This window comes from Carassius gibelio, chromosome A13 (genome assembly GCF_023724105.1).
Source record: "Carassius gibelio isolate Cgi1373 ecotype wild population from Czech Republic chromosome A13, carGib1.2-hapl.c, whole genome shotgun sequence".
In the NCBI taxonomy this organism is placed as follows: Eukaryota; Metazoa; Chordata; class Actinopteri; order Cypriniformes; family Cyprinidae; genus Carassius; species Carassius gibelio.
In genome coordinates this window covers 17,117,986-17,134,052 of record NC_068383.1, presented here as the reverse complement: position 1 = coordinate 17,134,052, position 16,067 = coordinate 17,117,986, and the positions used below count along the sequence as shown (strand labels likewise).

Sequence of the window (16,067 nt, the reverse complement as noted above, 5' to 3'; positions counted from 1 at the left end):
ATGCCAATTCTCTTCTGGGTTTTAGAACTTAAGAGCGGTGTTTGAATCTACCACCCATCATCTCAACAGCCCACCAGAATGCCATTACTTAATTCAGAGAGAGCATTTACATTGAGACAGCATCAAGAGATAGATGCAGACCTATTGGTTCTCTATGAGGAATTTCAGTGCCATGGTAGCTTTTCAGCATTTTTTATTCAGTTTGTGTAACTAAAATCAACAGGCACACCCTGATTTAGGTTAATAACTTTAATGCACTTTAGGGTAACAAAACCACAGGCAATGTAGTGATTCTCCAGAATATAAAAATGCCAGTACGCTAAGTAAATTCATCTTTAAAAAAAACAAAATACAAAACACTAATAATAGAGGTTCTTTTTTTACACGTTGACCTATATTATTGAGCACATATCCCAAAAATAACAAATGCACATTCTACAAAATAGATTGCTATCCAGGAACCAGTTAGTTTGCTTCCCTATAAAGAGGCTTGGAATGCAATCCTAGAGTCAAATAAAAGGAAGTTCAATACAAGTAAAATAGTTAACAAAAATAAACAAGAGAGAACAGGGAACTATTTAGTGTTTCTCAACTTTACATTACACGCGAGGCTTAGAAAACACCCATACTGTACAAGCTTTGGTATTGTGTAGGTGAACTAACCACCTATTGTTTGACAACTAAATTAAGACCTTATGAAATATCAACCTTAAATAGGCACAGCTACTTTTATATATGCAAATCAATAAAACCAGATACTCAGACTCAAGTATTATTATTATTATTAATTTTTTTTATAAACAAGGGCATATTCCTTTGTATGCTTACCTTCACATTACAAGCAGGATTTAGAAAAATTAAACTTCAGTCCATTCTAAGGTGAATAAAGGCACCATTACTTGCACCTTGTTCAACAGACAAATACATGTTTTTTTGAAGCCAAGCCAGAAAAACTATTTATACACTTTAATACAAAAAATATACACTATTCTTTCCTTAAGAGTGAATAGGTAGACCAATGCAAAAACAAGTGGTATAACAGACAATACCAAATGTTCTATATGTAAAAAATGTTTGTGCAATTATATACGATGCTCTCTGAGAAAAAGGGAAGCGTCTGTTTCGTTCAGCCATCTGTAGGCACATGAGCCAGGCAATAGAGTTGAGCTTCTTTGTGTAGATGTGGGTTTGTAATCAGGGACAGTGAGCTCCCAGTCTTATTGCAGTGGGCTGTCAAACACTGTGTCTGGTAGGACAGAGATCTTTAGCTTCTTATCGGGCCAGCTGTACTCCTTAGGCAGCTTAGACTGGGTGAGAGGGTAAAGAGATATACAGCTTGTTAAAAACATTCAACAGTTTATAAAATCAGTAAAACACTTTAACAGGAGGTGTAAAATCATACCACTTCACGGGTGCTCAAATCCTGAATTTCAGCTAGCATCTGCTCTACAAACTCCTCAGTAAGAAGTATCTAAGTTGAGGAGATCAGAAGTCACACACACATGGAAAGGAACTGAACTTCAAAAATCATTCACCCAAAAATTCACTCAGCACCAGGCCACTCAAAATGAGTTTGTTTGTTCATCACAACAGATATGGATAAGTTCAGTATTACATAATTTGCTCACTAATGAATCCTATGCGGTGAATGGGTTTCACTGGAGAAAGCAATGTTATGGATAGAGGACTTGTATTTAAGAGGACTTGTATTTAAGCTGGAAGCATCTTGACTTTTCTCTGCGCAAGACATTAACTGATAAGACTGGAATTGTGTGGATTATTTTTTTTATCAGCTGTTTAGACTCTCTTTCTGATGGCACCCATTCACTGCAGAGGATCCATTGGTCAGCAAGTGATGTAAAGCTAAATTTCTCCAAATCTGTACAGCTGAAGAAACAAACACATTTACATCTTGGATTGCCTAAATGTTCATTTCTGGGTAAACTATTCCTTCAAGCGATGTAATAGTAATGCATGACTGTTACCTGTAGCCATGGTCCATGTGCAGCATACGGATGCTCTTCTGTGGCAAAGGCCCCTTCTACCCCGGTGGATACGAAGGTGATTGCGGTGTCTCCATTAATGCTTTTATATGTGAAATGTCGGCCATGAAGCAGACGACCTCTACAAGAAAAGATTAAAAAGAAAAAAAAAAAGAATTAATAATTCACACGGACAAGTGTTGTTAACACAAGCGGGAAATATTAAAGGCTAAAACTATAAGTAACCTGATGTTCACTTTGTCCCTGCTCTCATTTGAACTTTAAACAAAGGCATCTCTGTGAGCCTTGTCTCTGTTTCTGTCCAAACAAGAAGATTACATAAAACTCATATCCCACTTTTACAGTGCCAGAAAATTCAGAGCTGTTAGCATTTCAGTGAGAATGTTTGTAAAACTGAAATATACTGTAATATGAATAAAGTGCAAATCAGCAAACCAGCTAAAAAAAAGCACCACCAAAATAAACAAAAATTCAAGTTAAGGAGGCATAAATGCCCTTACACAGTTAAACTAAAAATCTTAAGACTGTCTGGATTAAAGTGAAATGTGGAAAAAAAAAAAGTTGTGCTATATTATCTTAAAATAAGAATAGGTTGTTTACTTGCATCGCAGCAATGAAAGTGTCCGCCTGTTCAATATGGATTTATATAGGCTAATAAAATGTCAATATTTACACATTACTTAATATTTGTCACAAATAACTTTTTTATTTATTTATAAAAAGGCATGCATTTCTGTGTGTTATTTGTTCTTTATTTTTACAGAGAATGACATGACATTGTGAAAATTGATTTAAAAATGATTTAGCCAATTCAATGAAAACAAAGGATGGATTAATAAAATATCCTCACAATTAAACTCACAGGTTCTCTCTTTATACTCAACAAAGTGCACACACGATGTGAATAGGAGAATCATAGTACAGTTAGCTTCATTAATTATGTAAGGGATAATGTACATCCATCCAGCTGATCTCTCAGAATAAACCCTAAAAGGGTGATCAGGACCCCCACGTGAAGCAGAGGAGCTGCGTTTGAATGAAACGAGAGTGAGTCCATGATACCAGGATGACATACATAAATAATAGTACACCATTTTGAATCGGGTTTTAATATTTTATTAGCTAAACAAATGCAAAGCTTCCACCAAGAAAAATAGTTCAAGTAAGATCACAGCGGCGACTGGTGTTACCCAGACGAGCCTGTTTTTGATTAGCTTTTACCGGTTGTTATCCAGGGATAACATACCTCGGAATGTCACGACTGACCAATCAGAATCAAGTATTCCACAGAGCCATGTAATAAACTTAAATAATTGACAACTTCAGTGATTTTAAAAGGGGCCTTTTAAAGTGCATAAAAAAATGTGAAAAAAAAAAAAAGTTTGCTGAATATGTTTGGAATACATTTAAAAGGCCCCTGAATTTTTTTTTCCTATAACGATTATAGAAATTTAAATTGATTAATGGAAAATGTCATTTCTGACCTAAGTGAATTTCAAGAAAACATATGGCCAAAGACCCTTATTTACACAAGTACATTCCCTACAGAGTTCTGCCCTACCTGAGACACAGTGGGAGAAGAGTCCCAGACTCCTGGTTGAACTTCAGATGCACGCTTTCCAGCTGTCGTGTTCGCACCAACTCGTGAGGGACAATAGCAGCTGAGCTCTCACTTTCTAGACTGCCCTTACGGCTCCTGAGATAACAGAAGAGGAGAAAATATAAATAAGAAAAAAAAAAGAATGAGGGTGCCCAATTTGTGTCCAAGTGCCCAGTTTGAATATTTGGGCACTAAATCCATATTCAACATTATAAATGTAAATGCATTAGATAACCATGCTATGACCAGATTAAAACACATTAACTATGAACACGATACCATAATGTTAAACTACCAGAAATGTTCCAAATACTGATGCAATGATATTCATACATTTGTAGCTTAAATGGTTAAATACTTTTTAAGAACGTAGTAAACAAATACTGCAGAGCAGAGTTTTGTGTTTCCGTATTTTTCAAACAAAAAAAAGTAACTTGTAGACACTACTGAACACCCATTTTCAATGTGGAATAAAGAAGAATAGTCTCCATAGACAATTTGTTGGAGAAATAGTTTCAGTTTCACTCGTAGTTGGCTCTTACCTTGATGTCTGCTGGGTCTGGAAATGTCCAACTGATTGTCTATGGAGAAATTAGGGGCAGATTTGTACCACAGTGAAGTGAATGAATGCATTTACCACTACTGCCACATGGCAAATCAATTTTTTTATTTTCAAAAGCCACTTTTAACTTTTCCTCTTTTAAAGAGATTGGGAGCACTCCTTTAAATCCACATATAATTTGTAATTCTGCTAATTCAGTTGCTACTATAAGGTATTTTAAGCAAGATGTTAAGACCCGATGCATGAGTGGAACAAGTGTGGCAAACACAGCTTTAGCAACTGATTAACAACCGTGTCCATAATGATAACTGACTGCTTTATTAAAAATAGGTACAAATAAGTCAGATAAAATTGCATACAGGATTTGAATCATTTTCATCAAGCCTGGTTCTATTAATGGTTCTTTAACGTGCACTGCTGCTGAAATCTATTGCTCGAAACATACATTGCTGACCAAAGTAGTCAGATTCTCCAAATAATTAATCTTATGATCCAGTTCTTTATAGTACAACAAATCATGTATGAATCAATGAAAGGGGGTATGTAAATTAATCAAATACTGAAACTGCAAGTCATTACTTTAGTCAGGACAAACTGGAAATTCAATACAACAGCTTGGTCACAAGTACTAAAACAATTGTTAATAAAACTGGAATCGTTAAGAGGAATCTGCATAAGAACTGTTAAATTCTTTATGAATCTCAGTCATCGCAGAAGCCTGAAATCTTTTTCCTCTCCATGAAGAAAGTATGTACAGAAGTGAAGACTGTTATAAGGAAACTGTCATTGTATATCACTTCAATTCAGCATTAGGTTTTTCATCATGATTATTTGGAACAGGCAACACAACCAATTTCAGCAGGCTGTCAGGCTGTGCTCCAGGATGTATGTCTGAATATCTGGCTGCGCTACCAGTAGCAGGGGACTGTGAGCAAAACAAGGGGCCGCAGACAAAAGGATAGAGAGATTAACTCAGACAAACCATGCACTAAGAGGATCTGGATTGCGTGCGTTTAATGAGATGAGGATGGAGTGCTTAAAACAGTCACCCCAGCTAACTGCTACCATCACAGACCTTATTATAGGCAAGTCTAATAGTGCAAATAATCATTGGTCAAAGACCATTTGTACTGGCAGACCATTGGTACTCGAAGCTACTTCTGTGAGCTACAGCAGGCCGGCTGGCAAGAGTCGGTACTCATGAGGACAGAGACTGAAGGGACACGCTGTGTCTGAAAAATACTTGCAGGTAATTATCCACATATTGGACAGGCTTCTGAGCCGCTGTCAAACCAATAGTGATTTTGATATATGTAGCAGTTAAGCTGAACCAACCAAAGTTCATGAAATTAATTCCTAAAAATTGCAGGCCTGTTTAAAAGCCATTTTTCAACTGTGCACCAAATAGGGGTGGGCGGCATGTCTAAAACCTTACTGCATCACATAACCGTATATATCAGGATCAGTTCATTTTGCAGCGTTTTATCACATTGCTCTCTTGCAGTATGCATTGGGTGTTTGTGTGCAGTTTACACTGGACATCTAGCATTATTTTTTGTGTCACCAAGTGAAATCTATGAATGAAGAAAACTCATTATGACCGCTTGTTTTTGTTTAATAACTACAAGCAGTCCTAATGAGTTTCCAGCAATAACAATATTTAAGAGTCATTAATTGAGAAAACAACTTTTACTTGAGCTTTTGATATAGAGGAGATCATGGTACTAAAAGAAAAGAAAGAGTTTCAGAACTGAAAATGTCCTTCTTATAGAAAGCTTTAATTGACACCAGGCCCAGCAAACGCCAGATCCTTGAATGGGTTAAACAGCACCCCCACAGAAGAATTAATAAGACATTGTAGGGAAATGATGCTCAACCAGAACCAAGCAATAAACATGCCATTGAAAATCGCAAAATATTGTGCAGTGCCTGACTGTGGAAGAACAAAGTCGCTGTTTAAGCTTCCTTAGGATTAAGAAACTAGAAATGCGCGGTTGAACTTTATTTTTAATGAAGTTTCAGCTCACGTGAGTAAAATATTAAGTGTTTGTTTGCTTCATTTCACCATGGATTCCTTTGTAGACAAGACACAGGTCTGCCCTGGATTTGCTGAGACTAAAAAGCAATGCTGTGCCATCTATATTGGATCCGACAGGAATGGCGCAGCACACTTATGCGAGTAAAATATACTTATACAATGTGTCACTATTGTTTTGTTAGCAATTATTGATATGTCCTCATGTGTACGTGTCTAACCAAAGTCACAGAGGGCTCCAACTATGAAGGACGTAGCTTGTCAAACAGACACACAGAAAGTTAGTTTACTATGTAAAACTGTTATCCAATCATAGCAGTGGGTGTTTACTTCCAAGTCTTCAATGTGGCATGCCCATAAAAAAAAAAAAAAAAAAAAAAAAAAAAAAAGAGCGTTTCCCGAGCCAGCCTCAAAACCAGTGTAGAAAATAGCCTATTATTTCTTGATTTTTATGTTTTTGAATGTAAAAACAACATGAACGTCATAAGTGAACCCCAGAAGAACAGTATAAAATAATTTAAAAAGCCAGTTTATAAACAGGCGTATAGACTAATTTATAGGGGTTGACATCCCATATAAATTAACAATCATAATTATCACAATCGTGACCATTTGTACGTGATTAATTGTGCATCCCTGTGCAATTAACAATATGGCAAAATCTCTACCTGGCGACACACAATGTATATACAGTCAGAACACCCAGCCCTGGCACCAAACAACTTTGGTGTCCTAGCCATAAACCATAATGATGCCATCCTGTCCCAAACAGGTGGCATAACAAACCAAAGCAATTTGGTGTCTTGCAACAATCTCTTCAACCTGCAACTACCAGAATTATGGTCACAGCACTGGTAAACCATACTTCCACTTGACCAGTATAATCACTCAGTCCTGGAGCGCTGATTGTCGTGAAAAGAGCAGGACTTACTGTGGCCGGTCGTGACTGTGCCTCTGGCTGCTGATGGGAGGCAGGACAGACTTGCTGTTAATCTCCAGTCCTTTCCTCAGGGCCTCTCTAATCTGTTCAGTGTCTGTATGAACAATACACAAATACTCATGACAACGACACGTAATTTGGGCCAATACAAAATCTCTGAAGCATAGAGAGTTTGGTGTCTTGTCCTTAGCACCCATCACCTTTGTCCGACAGCCTGCGTGGCTGTGACCCAATGCAAATGCTCCTGCTGTCGTCCTCATCCTCGGGAGGTCGGCTCAAGTCATCCCAGGCACACTTGGCACTGACCCCGCTCAGGTTAGAGCCATCCGTCTCTATGCCCTTATCCACTCGCTCCTGCTTGGGATGAGCAATCAACAAACGCACTAATCAGCAGGAGATCAGCCTGGCTGGACATGTGTCCATCTCAGCGCAGAGAAGGAGGGGTCAGAGGACTAACAGCAGGTGGAGGGGTTGAGTTTAACAGCCACAGACTTAATTATACTCCATCTTTTCCCATCACTCCTGAAGCATCACAGTATGAGTTATAACAGATGACCTTAATCGGCAGACATAATTATCATTCATTACTTGAGAGAGGTAAAATGTGTTAAAAAAGACTGCATAGGTGCAAAATATTTAAAGGACATGTCAAGTTTAGCTTTGATAAATAAATAAAAAGTATCTAAACGGGCCACACTGTTAACAAAGCTCTTAATTTTAAGGAATAATTCACCGAAAAATTAGCAGTTGCACTGATATTAAAATTCTGGCTGATATAGATCAGCAAATAATTATGATGCTATGGTCAGTAATGAAAAATGGATATTCATTGCTATAGATTGCATTTAACGGTGTTATAAACATTTTTTCAAAAGTTAACTTTTAGCGATGACAGAAATCTCTGTCCAAAATTAATACTTATTAGAATGCTTCTAATAAAAATGTTTCTTGAGCACTTAATCAGCATATTAGAATGTTTGACAGTTGTCATATGGTATAGAGGAACGTGTAAATTAAATGATTAAAATTCTTCAAAATATCGCTTTTGTGTTCCACATAAAAAAATAACAAAAAAGCCATTTAGGAACAATATCGAGGTGGGTATATAAGAACATTTTCGTTGGTGGGTGAACTGTTCCTTTCAACAACATGCAAACTTCAGAAAGCCTTACTTGCATATGTGGATCAATCTCAAAAATAGTTTCCCCTCTTCTCATGTCAGTGATTAACCATGGACCCCCAGCGCTGCAAAAACAACAATGAAACAAGACCCATTTCAGAATTAAGGAAAAACAAGAACAGCACAAAGCATCTCAGAGCAAATGAAAGCTCCTGACCCATTCCATACAGAGTAACAGCATTCAAAGTACACTGCCCTTATCTACAGTTCCCACAATGCCTCAGCAATAGTGGAAAAGAGACATGAATTAGGAACATAACACCCATATTCTTGCATTTGCTTACAGTAAATTTAACACAAACTTATTAAGGTCACCAATCCATAAATCCCATAGAGACTAAGTAATAAATCAAGAGCATTCATTTAGCTCCTCAGGTGGTTAAATCAATCCAGGAGTTTCTTTAATGTAGTTTTCCCACCAGTTGAGCACGAGCATGTCCTTGGCCTGTCTCATGGCTGGCTGTGGGATTACTCACATGTGCACTCCTCTCAGCAGGTCCAGAATGCCTTGACCGTTCCACTGCTGCGCTGCCTGCAGCTCCTCTGTGCAAACACCCACAATCTGATGAGCACAGAAGGGAAAAACTTAATTTACACCGATCACAAGGAGACGCATGCACAGGAGGACAAGGTTAATAAGTGAGGAATTTCAAATGTACAGAGAGGCACAGCTGAATCTACATGGCTGTATAAACATATCTGTGAATGATCTCAATGGCTAAAGAAACAAATAAAGAGAACTTAATAAATGTGGACTTTATATTGCCCTACAATCAACCACTTTATTGAAACTGCTGGCATGTTGTGCCTGACCTGAAGGAAGCTGACGTGACCAAAGGGGGTCTGCACTGGCAGCATCTGGGGGTCCTCCGTGAGTAACATATGCTGGATTCTAGACTCGCTGTTGTCCAACGGACTGTGCCACGAAATGTGATCGCCGCTACAGAATGTGTTTTCTGTCGCAGAGCAAATTATTTGTCTGAGAGATTTGCATACTTTCAATTGAAATTAAGTTTAAATTAATTAAATTATTGCATACAGTACATGCAACAGAATATAGATATGGATACCTCCTATGGGACAAATCTGCTATCTGTACACTAAAAACACTAAGAAAAGTCTGTATGTGAATTGTTTGCACTTCCAATCAATAAAGCAACAAAAATACAGCAAAAAAAACAGCCCATACATATTTAGATATTTATCACTGAATAGTATTCTAAAATAAAAGCATTAAAATGATCATAATATCAGGCTGAGAAACAATCATAAAAAAACTAAATTGAGTGCTTTTAAAATGAAAAAAATAAAATAAAATGCATGACTAACATTGTAAGTACACATCAAGGGGGAAAATTGAATTATATAATACAATGCCTTTAAGAGAGCCCTTTTAGACCAATCATATTAATTAACTTTAAATACGTTAAAGCTGAAAACAACAGCTGCTCAAGTGTTTTGAAATTACAGAAGGAATGCTTCCAGAAATTATAAAAAAAAATACAATGGTGGCAAAAGCATGTTTACTCAGACTTCTGTATTGTAACATTACTGTTGGATCTACTCTAGTCAAACCCACTCAGCACTGCATCATTGTTTACTTCCAAAGCCTGTATCCTACTATCTTGTTTAAAAATTAATCAGTAGTAGAGGAAGACTGCATTTACATTGCAAGTCTTCATGAACAGATCTGATCTTCCGACCCAATCCGATTTTTTGGCCTGTCTGTTTACATTCACTTTAGACACTGGTATCCGATATCTCTGTTTAAATTAATCACCGCCCAAAAGGATTGTTTGTAGTTATCGCCTTGGGTTTTGAATTGTCGCGCTATTAAAATTATTTTTATTATTTACGTCGAGAGGCCATAATTATTTGCCAGCATGGACAACGGCTGTTTCAAACACAAAATGTGACTGAAAGGATAAATAATGGCAAATAACGGTAAATTTAATTTGTTAGGCTATTTTATCTACAGCTCGCTAGAAGAAGAATTCTTTAGTCAAATAAAGTAGCACCAAGATTACATTTATTTAAATTAATTCAAATGAATTAACTAGAGAGAGAGAGAGAGAGAGAGAGAGAGAAAGAGTGTGAAGCTTGCGAACGTGTCAAGTTTGTTGGTTTAATAAAAAAAAACTTCATTGCTGAGAAATATAATGTAGCTGTTGTATTTATAAACTTACGGGGCAGGGGTTGAAAACCAGCTCCTGAATCTACAATTTCTTACCTACAGAAAGTTTCCATCTCAATAAAATGGGAGGACATACAGCTCATCACTTTCTGCAGAGGCGGTGCTTAAACGTCATAAAGTGGCACATTCCAAAACAAGTCATTTCCTTAGCTTGGTTTCAAATAAAAGCGGTTTTTAAACGAACAAAAAAGTTCTGAGTTTCAAAACTTACAGGATGTTTTTATAGTTCATTGATCTGTTATATGTCAAAAAATTGATTTCTCAGTCCATGACCCCTTTAAGAGTAGGTGCAGGTACAGTACCTGATTGAAACACATATCGAGCCAGGCCTTGCATGAGCTCAGCTGGCCAGGTAGGGGGTCCCGTCTCTCCTGCTTCTCTCTTCAAGCGAAATGTGAGCTCAAAACCAAAACCACTTGGGCCCTCTTGGCCTGTGAATCTATAAAGAAGCAAAATTCATCTTAAATTTAATCAATACCAAGCAACATCAACACAACTGTTCACACAAAACTAAACATGTAATTAATTCAACTACTGAAACTCACGGTACATCGTGTAAATATGAATACAAGTTGAACTAAACTAGCTGGGTATTGCTGTAACAACACTGCCATGTAATGAAACTGTTCATCTCATAATCTTTCATTCTTACTCATGAACTCTGTTGTCCCCGTACAAATCACTAAGACCCAAGCTGACATAGTGCCAATGTTCTGGTATGTCTTGTCCAGGACATCCCATGTTTCTGTACATACTAATGTAGTCCAGAGGATCTGGACCCCCTAACCTGAAAAGAGGATTATAGAAGAAAACAGTGAGTCATTGAGATGGGAAAAGTACACTTGAAAGTTTGTTATATGCCTATTAATGCTTCTGCTGACTGATATTTGATTGTCCTCTTTGATCACCACTCAGTGTTATAATAATAAAAACTAGTTATGAAATAGTTTAAACTAAATTCAGTTTTATTGAACTTGTTTTTATGTGTGCATATCAAGCAACAACATAAAATAGAAATGCTTCAGACGTCTCACCAGTACTTCACAATGGCTGTGACTTGCAGCGGGTTCGCCTGATCGGGATACAGGCGCCTGGATTCCCCATAAATGGCCTGCAATCCCGGGGGAAAGAGCGAGGCGAGGCCGAGGTGCGCTGCTGCTGCTGCGCTGCTAGGCCGCATCTCATCCATCCCCACACGGCCGCACAAAACAGAGAACAAAGTTGCCGAAACGCAAGAAAAATATGTGTTCTTTAAAAATTTCAATAAAAAGGGCAATTAAATCACCGGCAACGTAAAAACACTTCCCCCCCCCTACGTTTAGCCCCTGTTGCAGTTTATACTCAGTGTTTTTTATGTCCAGAAAGGGGACGTGCTATCTCTTTGATTGGCACTTGACCCACCCAATCAGAACAGCCGTTAGAAAGACGAGACATGAGAGTCGCGATGCGGTTGGACGTTTAGCGTTCCATAAGTTTGTTAGCTGTTGATCCATGTGGAGGTGGAGGCTCAGTGGTCTGCTACGCGGAATGCGTCCATATCCAATGCTATTGAACAACAGTTACTTGTTTCTTTTCTTTTTTTTTCTTTTACTTTTGCGACATTAAGAGACGAAATTGACTATTTTATAATTTATTATGTATTCCACTTAAATTTCAATTAGCCTGTTACAACTGTATTACCTTCTGTTAGCATTCCAATGACTTCCATAATAAGTTTCTGATTTTTCTTTTGCCCACCACGCATACATAATTTAATTCATATCTTATTCTTTACATTTCCATCTTTTTCTATTTTACACTCCCCCCCCCACAAAATAATAATCTACTTTAATTGATACTTAAAAAGAAGTGTAATCTTTATTTTACTGTTTCAGTAATTTACTGCTAATATGCTATTTAAAATGTATTATCCAAATGCCAGGAATTGCAGTAATTTATCAATTTGTTTCGTAAATCAAATTCATTTTAGATTTGTACTGTAATTGCTAAATGCTTACATTTGTTTGTGAACCTACTAACTGTACTTTCCGAAGTAGATTAGTAGATTTAGTGCCACCTGCTGGTCAGATTATTGACTGTACGCTCTGTCACATGAATCATCCAGTACTGGACCCTATCAGGGGTTTTCCATCCTGTCCTGGAGACCCCCCAGCCCTATACAGTCTGTATGTCTCCTTCATCTAACACACCCAATTAACTCACCAGCTCATTAGTAGAGACTGTGTCTGACAAAAGAGACAAAATATGCAGCGGCCGGGGGGGCCTCCAGGACAGGTTTGAAAACCCCTGCCTTATATTGTAATGTAGGATGTTTTTCCCCCCAGCCGAAATATGCAAAAGACTTTTGCAATTGTGTATTTTAAATGCACATCATAATTAACAGGAATAATCATATCTCATTCTTGTTTTATGAATGTTCTGTGTTTTTAGATTTAGATCTTGTCCTTGGTTTATTCCAAGTTAAGATCAAGGTGTCATAAGGTCTGGAAAGTGATGTAATGACATAATGCTTCACTTCCACACTGTCCACAGCAGACAGATATGTCAACTGATGGCTTCATTAGTCATTAGTGATGTTAAAAGCATTGTTTTAACTTTGTTTTACTTTAATTTACTTTATGGATATAACACAATTTTTAGGTCGACTTCCTTGAATAATATAATGTATAAATAATATAATTCAAACAATCTTATGTTGCATTATGCTTGTAGTTAATACACATCATTCTCTTGGCAGCAGCGTTTTACCACTATTTTATTTATTTGTTTTTTTATCTTTCCCATTTCTAAGCATATGCTTATGTGCAGAAGGAAATTGGAAAAGAAAAAAAACAGAGATTAACAATCATATCTCCAGAAAGTCAGTTACAATACAGCTTGTCAGAACAGATTATTTATGCTCAGTATACCAGGCCAGTTTGTGGCAATTATGACTGATAAGACATAGGCTTCATGTTGTTCATGTAATATGCTGCTTGAATACCAAAAACCTTTGTTAAATTGGTTACAAGTGATGTGTTACACAGAACAGCACACAGAATCTGCAAATGGGTAAGTACTTTTTTTCCATTCTCATGACTCAAGCAAATTGTTTGATCAGATGCTTGGTTTTCATTGTTTCATTTTGACTTCAATTCTTAATCATATGGAAGAATATGCTTCAATTTAAGACTGCTGCAATAAAATTTCCAGTAAATTGATTTACAGAGTTGTTTAAATTTACAGGTATATATTTTTTTTATATTTTTAGTATCTTCAGTATAGAATAATATGCAGATTACACCATCAGGACACAGCTGAGCATGAGTATTACCATTTCTATGGACCAAACCAAAAAGTTTATTTTTAGTCCTATTTGTTACCATCAGTCAAGTGTGCTTCCCCTGCCAAATGTTGCTCCAAAAAGCATTAGGATTCAGTCACCATGAGATGCCCAGTGAATCATGGTGGAAGAGTTGACCCTGAGAGGGGAGCTGCGCTGGGGGAAACTCCAGAGAGTGTTCTGTGTGAAAGCTTCTAGACTTCATGAAAGAGGATCACTTACCCCAGCACATCTGTGTGGATCAGCTATCAGAACAGGCAGTTTTTAGTGCGAGGGAACCCTTGAACAGGAATACAGGGTGGAAAGAAGACTTACGGAGGGGCATAGGGTAAATTAAATAAAAGAGAAGAAGAAGAAGAAAAAAATCAAAAGGTAGTGATCTTATAGTGTGGCTATATTGTTGTAATGTTTCTGTTTCGTGCTGTCTGTCAGCTTATTTAATTGGGATAAAAAGAAAAGAGTGATTACAGAGAGTAGGTAAAGGGGAAATGTAATGTGTTAATAAGAATAGATGATGTTTGGGAAATAAAAATATGATCATATAGATGTAAACTGAAAGAAATTGGCGCAAAAACAATTTTCACTCAAAGTGGTAGTAAAACAAAGAAACGGAAAGGAACACTTTGAATTAAACATGAAATTCTGAAGTAGAAATAGTATTTTCTTTTGAAATGTGCTTGAGCAAACTTTGTTTTATTTAGAATTTAGAAAAATATTTTTTACAGTGCAATATAGAATTTGATATTTGTTTACAAAGTTTATTCTATTACAAAAACTGAATGATATAATATCAATATTATAATATATAATGTAAAAGTATTTTGTATCACGTGTGTGAATCACATTCTGAGTTTTTTAACCTTATTAACACAACACTGCGAAAATGCCACTGTAGTAAATAAAAAAAGATTACTATTTTAGTTTTTCTTCTTACTACTCGTTACTTTAAATTTCTTTGTAATATTTTGTGAAATCTAGCAATTTCTAAATAAAATTCTCAGCGTTAATCACACAGTTTTATTTTTCAGTGAAACACACACACACTGTAATATTCATCTTCATCTTTAAATTGTTCTTACTGTATGAATGATAAATTTTTTTTAATATATTTCTTTTGGATGTGTGAAAAAAGAATATAAATGGTTTATAGAAATATATTTGTTTTTGACTAACCAAAAATTATTTAATCCTCAACCAACTCTTTTAAATGGCTTAAACTATTAGGTGAAATCAGTTTAGAAATCTACAACTGCAGTTAAGATATATACGTACAATTGCAAAAGCAAGTAACACTTCCAGGAAACAATGGTGAAATGAGAATGCACTATTGGTCTCCAAAAAATGAGGTATCATTTTAGAAGAACCCATTACTACATAAAATACAGATATCTGAAGGATTGTAATGCATAAAGAGATCATAGATGTGTCTTAACAGAACTGTATTGAACAGAACATGGCCACTATATATCATTGTTATAGTCTCTTCACTGAATGAGTGTTGAATGGGTCATTATGATATTCAGAGGAACAGTTGTCTTTTGAAGGTGTCCATTACTTCAGATTTCCAAGGAATCGATCCTGAGTCATTTGCTGGGAATAATGCCTGCGGTCATAGAGTGGGAGTCAGTGCATCATTTGCATAACATCAGCTCACCAGTGACTTTACAGAAAAATCTGGCCATGCTGTCAGGCAATACATTTAGAATTCAACCCACAGACATACAAGTAAGGCGGATCTATATCACAGCCACTCTGAAAGGCACTGCTGAAGAGTTGACCTATGTTACTTATAAGTGCCCGGTTCTTGAAAAAGGACCCGGAAGTAGTGGACAGACTTGGTCATTTGATAAGCACACTCACAGTGTCTGATAAATGGGAGTGTGCATCTGACATAATATTCAAACATAATTAAATTAAATAAATAAAAAAATAAAATAATTAAATAATACAAAATTACATAAAATAATGTAAAACAGCCCAGGGAGGTATTTGAATGAATTTGTAAATGTTTATTGGAGAACACATAAAACATACATATCATAAAATATCTCAAAAGTAAACCATCCACCATTGGCTGTGAAGTAAAGTATGACATTGTAGCATTATATGGCAACCAAACACTCTCATCAGATACAGTATATAACAGATTCAATATCAATAAAATTGAAATTAAACAGAAAAATGTAATGGGCTGAATAGAATAGAAAGTACATTTTATTTATGGAAATCAT

General features: G+C 36.4%; 1 protein-coding gene across 4 annotated transcripts; it reads right to left on the bottom strand.

Moving 5' to 3' along the window:
• Positions 1-234: 234 nt before the first annotated feature.
• Positions 235-11,878, bottom strand: LOC128026330 (suppressor of fused homolog). 4 transcript variants are annotated; one of them, XM_052613351.1, is made up of 13 exons: positions 11,549-11,878; positions 11,167-11,301; positions 10,817-10,953; positions 9,134-9,276; positions 8,797-8,882; positions 8,313-8,385; positions 7,341-7,494; positions 7,132-7,234; positions 4,146-4,184; positions 3,565-3,699; positions 1,986-2,124; positions 1,403-1,471; positions 235-1,307 (listed from the first exon to the last, which is right to left on the bottom strand). In XM_052613351.1, exons 1-13 carry the CDS (start codon positions 11,701-11,703, stop codon positions 1,218-1,220), a joined length of 1,458 nt encoding a protein of 485 aa, XP_052469311.1. In that variant the 5' UTR covers positions 11,704-11,878; the 3' UTR covers positions 235-1,217. The 4 variants fall into 4 exon arrangements, with proteins under 4 accessions (XP_052469311.1, XP_052469310.1, XP_052469313.1 ...); XM_052613350.1 differs by having other exon boundaries at positions 7,341-7,497; positions 11,549-11,877; XM_052613353.1 differs by lacking the exon at positions 4,146-4,184.
• Between the last annotated feature and the right edge of the window lie 4,189 nt (positions 11,879-16,067).